The sequence below is a fragment of the Bidens hawaiensis genome, unplaced genomic scaffold (genome assembly GCF_021521415.1).
Source record: "Bidens hawaiensis isolate Kalapana, Puna unplaced genomic scaffold, B.hawaiensis_p1.1 tig00007028_1, whole genome shotgun sequence".
Classification (NCBI taxonomy): domain Eukaryota; kingdom Viridiplantae; phylum Streptophyta; class Magnoliopsida; order Asterales; family Asteraceae; genus Bidens; species Bidens hawaiensis.
The window spans coordinates 979,141-988,873 of record NW_027491480.1 but is presented as its reverse complement, the minus strand read 5'-3'; the positions used below and the strand labels follow the sequence as shown (position 1 = coordinate 988,873).

The window sequence follows — 9,733 nt, the reverse complement described above, 5'->3', positions numbered from 1 at the left end:
ACACTATTTCAAGAACTAAATTCCTTGAAGTTGATTTTCTTTCAATTCTTCCATCTACTCATATTCATATAATCTTCACGCATTGATGGCTGGCCTCCAATACAATTTCTTCCCCACAGATTTCTTGTATCCTAAACCTGCATCGGTTAATACAGATAAAACCCTTTCCCAAACTATTTTGTTGAATACACAGAAGCCAGAGGTGTTACGTGAGGAGATGACCATGATGAAGCCTACTAATAGCGTCAAGAAGCAAGTCAAGACGCTCAAGCTTTCCGTGATCGACAAACAAAAATGAGCATGCCTCCATCTTTGAGAGATGGTTGTGTGATATATATAGATTAGATGACTAAGTGATTCTAGTAATCAAACTTTTTTATGTTCTTGTTTTGTTATGTTCTTGTGTTTTTATGTTGATGTGGTCATGGAGACTTGCAACTCTATAAATATAAATGAATAATATCAAACTTACATAGATGTTAACATGTTAATATTTGAGATATGTTTTTTTTATGTTCTTTTGTTACTTAATGTTACTTAATGAATCAGAATTAACACTTAAACATGTGTAAAATACTATTCCAAATCAAAAGGAAATACTGGGGCTGTAAACGAACCGAATGAACACAAACAAGGCCTTGTTCATGTTCGTTCGTTAAGAAAATAATGTGTTCACGAACACTTACCGAAAGAGATTTTATGTTCGTGTTAAGGAAATTAATGTGTTCACAACACAAATAAACTCGGCAGAGCCTAGAGATTGAGACCGATGTATTCATCAATGTGAATAATGAAAGCCTGTAAACGAATCGAATGAACACGAACAAGGGCATGTTCGTGTTCGTTCATTTAACTTTAAAAGAGCACATACACTTAATCGAACAAATATTTATGTTCATGTTTGTTTATTTAAAAAGGGACATTTGTGTTCGTTTGTTTAAAATCTAAACGAACATAACTTAACAAAGATAAACGAACGTACATGAACAAATGTAAATAAACACAAACAAACATAAACGAACTTAAATGAACACAAATTAACAAATAAAACCTTTAAACAGATGACCTATCAAGATAATATTTAATTATTTTCTATTAATACATAAACGAACATAAATAAACAGACATAAACGAACGTTCATGAACATAAATGAACGAACGAAACATGTGTTCATGTTCGTTCATTTAACTAAATGAACACAAATGTTTAGTTCATGTTCGTTCGTTTATTAAATAAACAAACATAAACGAACTTCCTGCCGAACGGTTCACGAATAGTTCACCGAACGTTCGGTTCGTTTACAGGCCTAGGAAATATGTTAACCCCCTTGCACCCCTGCCCTTGCACGTCCAAAAGGAGTGATGACTCGGCCTAGTTGGCCCCCGCTCCTCTCCACTACACACAGTCTAGAAGACCGTGAAACAAAAGTAAATAGTGAACGCGATATCATGGTTTGAGTGGGGCGCCGTCTTTCAACTGCTTTTCATATTTCACTATATCTCTCTCTAGCACCCTACAACTTTATTTTGTTTAGCCAGTTTTCACTTTTTACGATACAAATTGATAACATGTCTTGGTCTCTTCTCGTTCGACATCTACTTCAGCTTGCACATCTCACTGCCCTCTCCACCTTCCAAAGTATTAAACTTGTCAGTTACTAAAATACCCTTTTTAACTAAGAAAACCGAACACGCTAGATCTCATCAATAACTTATAATTAGCGCAACTTTTCTTTGACAAAGTAGCAAACATTACATGAAACATTGCCATGTTAAACAAATAACTTCCAAAACATCAGGTGGTGCTTCAACCACTTGTCCCCATTTCGGATTTGAGATCTATTGTCTCAACCTTTGCAGCTCGTGTATTATAAGACGTGCACTTCACAACATAAAACAACATAACATAATATATTATATTATATTATATTATACACACGTTTTTAAACGTGGTACATATAAAACCCCAAAAATGCCACGGACCACAAATCCGAGGTCCTCAATTTAAGAATAGAAAGTAGCATCATTTGTAGAAGAGTTTGAACCACAATGTGAGTCACAAACAACACACAGAATCACAAATTGTGATCTATTATTGATAGGTGCTAATAAAATATCCAGGCAACCAAACCTTGCAAACTTCTTTCTTGTACTTGTAATAATAATAACAATAATTCAATTTATAAATTATTATTAAATTTATTAATAATTCAATTTATGAATTATTATTAATAATTCAATTTTTATATTATAAAAACGAAATCGATGGAAACATGCCAAATCTGGTTATAATCTGATTAAAGTAATGGTGGTTCCGATGGATAAACGATGGCAAATCTGAGGTTGTTTGGTTTCAGCTATTAACAAAGTGGAAGGCAAATAGCAACACGTGGAAAGATCATCATCATCATCATCATCATCATCATCATCGTACTCAGTATATCCCACCAATAGCAAAGCTATGTTAGGGTCTGAGGAGGGTAAGATGTAGACAGCCTTACCTCTACCCCATAGGGATAGAGAGGCTGCTTCCGATGAGACCCCCGGCTCGATAGTAGTTTTGCATCAAGCCTTGGACATAAAGCACATAGCACTCAATCATCGGGACACCGGCTGATTGGTGCATGTACCCTCGTCTTTCGGCTACACGTGGAAAGATATATATGAATAATTACTTGTACATAGAGATATGGCTGAGGGGAGTTAGCATACACACCACGTGTGTACACACGTGTAGGGTTAATAAGGCAAACAAATAAGCACAAAATATAAAGCCTTGTTTACAACATGTAAAGCAGTCAGATAAAAGGAATAGTAGAAACCCCTCGGATGAGATTTTTGCAATTTAATATATATAATAATATTATATTTGCCTTTTGGTCATTTTATGAGTTCTTCATTTATATTTAAATATCTAACACCACCTGAATTTTATTTTATTTACTTCCAGATCTAGTGGGCACATGTTGTTACAAATAAAATGCAGATGCACAATGCACTTATTATTCTATTAATAAATCAAACTAGTTTAAAACCCGTCTATTACATTGATAACTCATGAAAATAATATTTAGTAAATAATTGATACATAATAAACAATAAACCTATCTAAAGTTTTTTTAATAGAATAAGAGATAAATTACAGGCATTTGCAAACAAAATTGAAAGTAATATTAAATTAACAATTTTTTAGCATAAATTTTAAGAATGATGATGATTATTATTATTATTATTATTATTATTATTTAATGCTTGAACTGAACGGGCTTTATCTCACCAATTTTTGTGCCTTCGGGCGAGTGTTTACAGACGTTGGCCTTAGGTGATGGTATTTCCCGGATTGAAAGACGAGTGTATCCCGATGTGGTGAATTTAACCAGCAATCTATTTGAAGGATTCATTGGTCTTCAAAATTATTATTATTATTATTATTTTTATTAAATTGTTAAAAAGAGTTAGATTTTTAATGTGAGAGTGAAACGACAAAACTTGTAGCTTTTTATTGGAGTTCATAGATATAAATTAGTCATTACGTAAATAAATTCAATTCAAAGAAACATGATCTTTTTAAACAACTCTTGCAACCATATGGACAAAATTTGTAGGCACTTAGAGGGGTATTAACTGAAATAAAACTAAACCAAAACGTTCAGTTCTTGGTATGAAGCGCAAACCAAAACGCACATTACAATTTGAAGATTTTAAACCGACCAACCAACATTTAGAAGAATAAAACCAACCAAAAAAAACCAAACCGATAATAAGTTTGAATAGTTTTACGGTTTTAAACCGAACATGTGAAACACCTTCATTGAGTAGACTCAAATTATTTTAACCACTCTTGAACAATTTAAATTCGAACCCGAATCCAAACCCGAACCCCATCCCCGTTTTCCTTATCTAATTACGGCGAATTCCCAGCTTATTCGGGTCGGGTTTTTCACCAGCACCTCCATCGTTGTCTGCTAACAGGTATCAATTTCGTTTTTGCCGATCGATTTTGATTCTTCAATTAGATATTTTGATTTCTTTTGGCTGCCAATTGATCTTTATTTGCTCAATTTTGATCCACTAGTTTAGGTTAAATTTAGGGATTTAGATTAAAATTTAAAAATTGCTCCGTTCATTTAACTTTAAACCGACACGAACACTTAACCAGACAAATAGTTGTGTTCATGTTCGCTCATTTAAAAATCTAAACGAACAGTTCACGAACATAAATAAACGAACACAAATAAACGAACATAAGTTCACAAACATAAATAAACGAACATAACCGAACATAATTGAACAAACATAAACGAACATTAACAAACGTATATGATCATACGTAAACGAACATAAATGAACACAAAGGAGCAAATATAAAACATATTAGGGTCCCCGTCGTGTAGCTCAGTTGGTTAAGGGGGCGTAAGACTTGGAACAATAACCTAGAGTGGGTTCTAATCCGATCCTAAGCGCCAATCGCTTTGCCTCTGCGTGAGGCTGATTTATCTCTCACGTGATGGGCCTGGGACGGTCTGACGTGGGCCGGTTTGCGTGTCCGGAACATGTTTTCGGAACAATAAAACATATTAGGGTGATATAATTTGTACAACACAAATAATGTTTAATTATTTTCTATTAATATGTAAACGAACATGACTGAACGTAAATGAACGGACATATACGAACGTTCACAAGGAATGAACGAACGAAAAGTGTGTTTATCTTCGTTCGCTTAATTAAATAAACACGGACTTTTTGTTCGTGCTCGTTCGTTTATAAATGAACGATCACTAACAGTTCACTGAACGTTCGGTTCATTTACAGGCCTATAGCTCATCTATAACAATTTTAAGGTGGCTTATTATTTGTTACTAAAATAGCTCATATATACTAGCTTTGACTTTTGAGGGCTGCATACAAAAGTCAAATGGAAGATCAGATGTCATTCAATAGCCCTAGAAGGACCCTTAGTTATTCAAGAAACAGGGGAGCAACGCTCTCGGTTTTTGAAGCGGATAATAAGGCTTCTGGTGTTGGTGTTTCGGGTCCTAACCCGTCTGAAGTTTATGGGTTTGTTGGAGCCATTTCAACCGTTGTTGCCACGGGTATTCTTCTCCTTTTACACATGTTTTACTTATGAATGTGTTGATTTGGATATGTTTTATATATAACAGACCAAAAGGGTAAAATGGTAAATAGCTAGCTAAAAGAGGAACCGTTCAAATGGGAACTAAATGAACACGAATAGAGCATGTTCGTGTTTGCTCGTTTAACTTTACCTGAACAAATGATTGGACACGAACATTAAACGAGCGGAGTTTTTCATTTGTTTAGAAAATGAACTTGTATGTGCTCATTTACGTTCGTTTATTAACAGTATAGATGAACAGTTCACGAACAAACATAATTGAACAAATATAACTGAGCTAAAACTAATTAAATGTAGATGTGAACAACAATGTTTTGGGCCTAAAGAGCTGTTAAAACTAGACTATCATGTTATGGGCCTAAACAAGATAAATGAATGTATTTACAAACAAACGGACTTAAGCAGACGTAAAGTATTGAACATAAATGAATGCAAATGAACGAACATATTTATATATTTGTGTGTTTGAAGGATCTTAATATTTTCTTTTCTTTGTGATACTGACAGTTATCTTTATGGTATGGGCGTACGTTCCTGACCCTTGGTTACATTCCATTGGGATCTTCTACTATCCTAGCAAGTACATACAATTCTCTGTAAAACTCCTTCATTCATTTAGGTTTTAATAATGTCTGCATAACCGAGATTGACTGTCTGGTGGAAAATGAATTAGAAAAAAATTGTTCTGTTTTGTAATCATAGACACTAAGCATGTACTAAAGTTCGAATTTTTTTGGACAGAAAAGGTTATGTAGGGGTATGAACATGTTTGGGCTACTTTTTGTTGAACCTGCGAACAGGTTTAGTTAAGCAGGTTAGGTTCGGGTCGACCCACTTAACCAGTTTATTTATTACAGAAAAAAAGCTTTTTTAATCTCATTACTTGAAATGTTTTTGAGTAATTTACGTCTTTTAAAAGTTAAAAGAGAACGTGGCATCATATGATATAATTAAACGTAGTTTTTTGTACATATTTATATATTTATGTTATGTTGTAAATTTGTTGTTTTAGAGTATAAAACTGTTAATACAAAAAGTATATTAATATAAAAAAATAAGGGTTAAACGGGTCGTATTCGTGTACTAGCGAACATGCTTGTCGCGTATGGGTTCATGCTTGTCCCGTTTAACACACACCCCTAGTTACGGCAGTCAACCGACTTAACTTTGTCCAGCATTACCAGACTTAACCCAAACCCTAATATTTATGCTCTTAAACATCGCCTTTTTAAGGTATTGGGCTTTAGCACTTCCAACGTACGTGATGGTGACGGTTGTAACCATGCTCTTATTCTACATTGGCCTCAACTTTATGTCAACTCCACCTCCAACATCCTTAAACTCTATATATGGTGAGTTGGTTTTCCTTCAATACTAATAATTAGTATTTTAGTTTTTAATAATTATTTTATGCAGACGAAAACAGCAAAGATCCGGCGTGCTTTGATCCTGCGTTAGAGGAAGATGATCGACCGATCGAGCCTTATTCTGATATTGGAATTGACCAGGTCAATGAACTTATGTTTAAAGAATGGAAATAGTAGTTACTGGTCAAATTTATGATTGTTGTTGGATGTATGCAGTTGCATCATGGCATGTTTTTGTGCTCATGTTCATAATGTGATGTTGCTTAGGCTTTATATTTGAGCTGATTTGGACTTTATAATTTATATATAAGTCATGAAAGGACATGTAGGCTCGGTAGCTAGACCTTAGCAACGGGTCAAACCCGACCCAACTTGGACCCATTACCCAGTAACAGACAAAAGTCAGAACCGGGACTTGGCCGCATTATTCTAATGCGGTTCGGGTACAAAACGGTTCTCGCGGGCCTATATGCTAATTGTTTCCTGAAGACCTCTGTGAATATGAAGTTGAGAATTTCAATTTTGTAGCCCAATTAACATAGGCACAATTTGATGTTGAACTATAAGTGGCCCAAATTATTATTCAGTTATTAAAGATCTATGCATGAAGTGATGAAACTAAATATGTTTGCTGATGATACTCTTAACTAAAGAGAACAATTATTTTTCGTTTAGAATGCCGAATTTTTGTGCATTAAGCCGCACTCTTTAATTTGAAGAGTCTCGTTGCCTCATTCTGATCAGACTATGTTGTCTTACCTGAGTCCACGCTGGCTGCAGAGTTTGACTTAGGTGTTTCCTCCGAAAACCATACCACCGACTGCCACTTGACAGTCGTTGTGTCACCACAAGGGTAGAAGTCTCTGGCGTAACACACGATGAGACTAATACTTCACAAAACACAAACTCTTTTAAAAAGAAAGGAAAAGGTAATATCAACCAACTTTAATAATTCAGGGAGGCCCAGCTGCATGGACTTGAGTTTTAACTAGTTTAGAGGTCCAGCTGGATGTTTAGTTATTGGATTCATCCTGATCCGTTGATGGGTAGTTAAAAACCAGACAATTCTTCTTTGTTTTGGACATGTTCACCTGATCCCATGTGTGTAATTGGGTTGCTTTCTGGTGGTTGCACTTGTTACTGGTCTTGCTTTCATCTTTCAGGTTATCAGATAGAATGGGTAAAAACAAAATAAATAAATAAATAAATAAATAAATAAATAATTAGAAAGCATTACATAGATGAACACGAAACTTTTACTAAAGTAAATATAAATGATATTATTTTATCAATCACAACTTAATTATTTTACAAAGACCAAACATAAACACACATATAACCAACCCAACATATATCACACGTTAAAAGGTTCAAGAAAATGTTGCAAATACCTAAGACAATCATCCACACTAACATATCTCCAACTCACAATACTCAACACTCCCACATTCACACTCCCCACCACCGTCCTCCGCCCTTCACCACCACCACCACCACCACCCTCCTCCTTAATCACCAACCGCATCTCCGACACCATCCCGCTAGACGCGCCACAACTCGACGCACAACAACACCCTGAGGTAGGCAACTCGGCCGAAAACCACCCGTCACTACCCGAAATAAAACTCCCCTTCCCTTTACAATCCATCATAGTAAAAACACCCTCAAACCCTCTCAACACAACATTCCACGTCACCGTTGTCTCGTCCGACACCTCGAAATCCAACCACTTGCTTCGGTCCCGAACGTCAAAATCGAACCGAAACAAGGGTTTATGGTCCAATTCGAGCTCGGTACCTTGTCGGATTATACTAACTGGTTTAGATTTAGGGTTGTTTAAAGTTATTATGAAAATTAGACAATTTAGGGTGATTTTAGGGTTTTGGGGGGTCCGTTGGCGGCGTTTCAAGGCGGTGGAGCCGATATTGTAGAGGCGGTGGTACGGAAGAGGCGGCGAGGCGATGGACCGGAGGTGTTTGAGGGATGGGAAGTGGGAGGTGCACAGGTGTTCCCACCGGTGGTCCGAGGACATGGTGGAGAACCATGATTTCGACACGCAGGCTGTGGTGGCTAGGGTTTTCGGGTCTAGATTATTTGCAACAAGATCAACAACTTCCCATGGGATTGATGGCTCCATGTTATTGTTTCAAGTCTTATGCTAGTTTTATGCTCCTTAACTAACTGAGCTGTAAATAAATAATAATTAATATGTTATATAAATAATATGATAGTTGGGTTGTTGGTTATATATATTTTGACTAGTGGAGTGAGATATATATAGGGTTTGAATATGTTTGGATAAGAGTGTTTCGGTTAGGATTGACACATGCTACGATGTTTTGTTATGCATGCATAATGCTAACACGTGTGCATGATCTATGTGAGGAACTTACACGTGGGAACTGAAAAACGGCTAGAGATATTTTGTGGATTATCTGAATAAGGAGATAAGGGTCGGGCCCCAAAAACTATTTCGAGAAAAAATATAAAAGTTACAACCTTATCATTTATTAGTTATAAACTTACAACCTTATTATCTCGAAATTCACTTATGTAAGGACTTGGATCAGTTTGTTTTGGGCTAGATCGAACATGGGTTGTTTTGGTTTGGTTGGGTTTTTTTGGATTTTAGTTACACGTAAAGAGGAGAAACGTGTTAGTTACACGTGTATTATCTATCTAATATATATAAAACATAAGTTTGGTGCTGCTAGGCTACCATTGTGTCACTTGGCGGCACCATACCTGTCCATATCATTTGTTTTTTTTTTCTTTTTTTCGTTTCGGTGTCGTAACAAACATAACGAAAGTTGGCCAAATGACATTAATTCTGTTTTTTCTTTTGTTTGTTTTACTTCCGATATCATAACGAACGTGACGGAAACCGACCGAATTCGCATAGACTCAACGTCTCAACACCCGAGACCGACAACGCTCGGGTTTACCGACCGACACCACTCCATTGGTCCACTCAATTTTTATATTTTTTTTCTTTTTTTTTAGCTCCGGTATCGTGACAAACGTAACCTAGCCGGAACCGACCGAATTTGTGTCAAGTCACCGCCTTAATGCCCGGCACCGATAACGATTGGGTTTTAGTGTTTTACCATCGCCCAAGTTTACCGACCAAACAAACGTCGTTTTAAAGAATTTATTTATTTTATATGCTAATTTAACGAATATACTTTTTATATGTTAATGGTGTCTGTACCGTAACGAACGTAAA

At 35.9% G+C, this 9,733-nt stretch overlaps 2 protein-coding genes across 4 annotated transcripts; one reads left to right on the top strand and one right to left on the bottom strand.

The window, feature by feature from the left end:
• The first annotated feature begins 4,888 nt into the window (after positions 1 to 4,888).
• On the top strand, positions 4,889 to 6,729 carry LOC143634149 (phosphatidylinositol N-acetylglucosaminyltransferase subunit P-like). 3 transcript variants are annotated; one of them, XM_077102307.1, is made up of 4 exons: positions 4,889 to 5,096; positions 5,648 to 5,720; positions 6,374 to 6,492; positions 6,557 to 6,729. In XM_077102307.1, the coding sequence occupies exons 1-4, from the start codon at positions 4,919 to 4,921 to the stop codon at positions 6,679 to 6,681; spliced, it is 495 nt and encodes a 164-aa protein (XP_076958422.1). In that variant the 5' UTR covers positions 4,889 to 4,918; the 3' UTR covers positions 6,682 to 6,729. The 3 variants fall into 3 exon arrangements, with proteins under 3 accessions (XP_076958422.1, XP_076958424.1, XP_076958423.1); XM_077102309.1 differs by having other exon boundaries at positions 6,567 to 6,723; XM_077102308.1 differs by having other exon boundaries at positions 6,534 to 6,723.
• A 1,123-nt stretch (positions 6,730 to 7,852) lies between these two features.
• Positions 7,853 to 8,644, bottom strand: LOC143634200 (putative F-box protein At5g04010). The gene has a single exon (XM_077102354.1). The coding sequence runs from the start codon at positions 8,642 to 8,644 to the stop codon at positions 7,862 to 7,864; it is 783 nt and encodes a 260-aa protein (XP_076958469.1). The 3' UTR covers positions 7,853 to 7,861.
• Between the last annotated feature and the right edge of the window lie 1,089 nt (positions 8,645 to 9,733).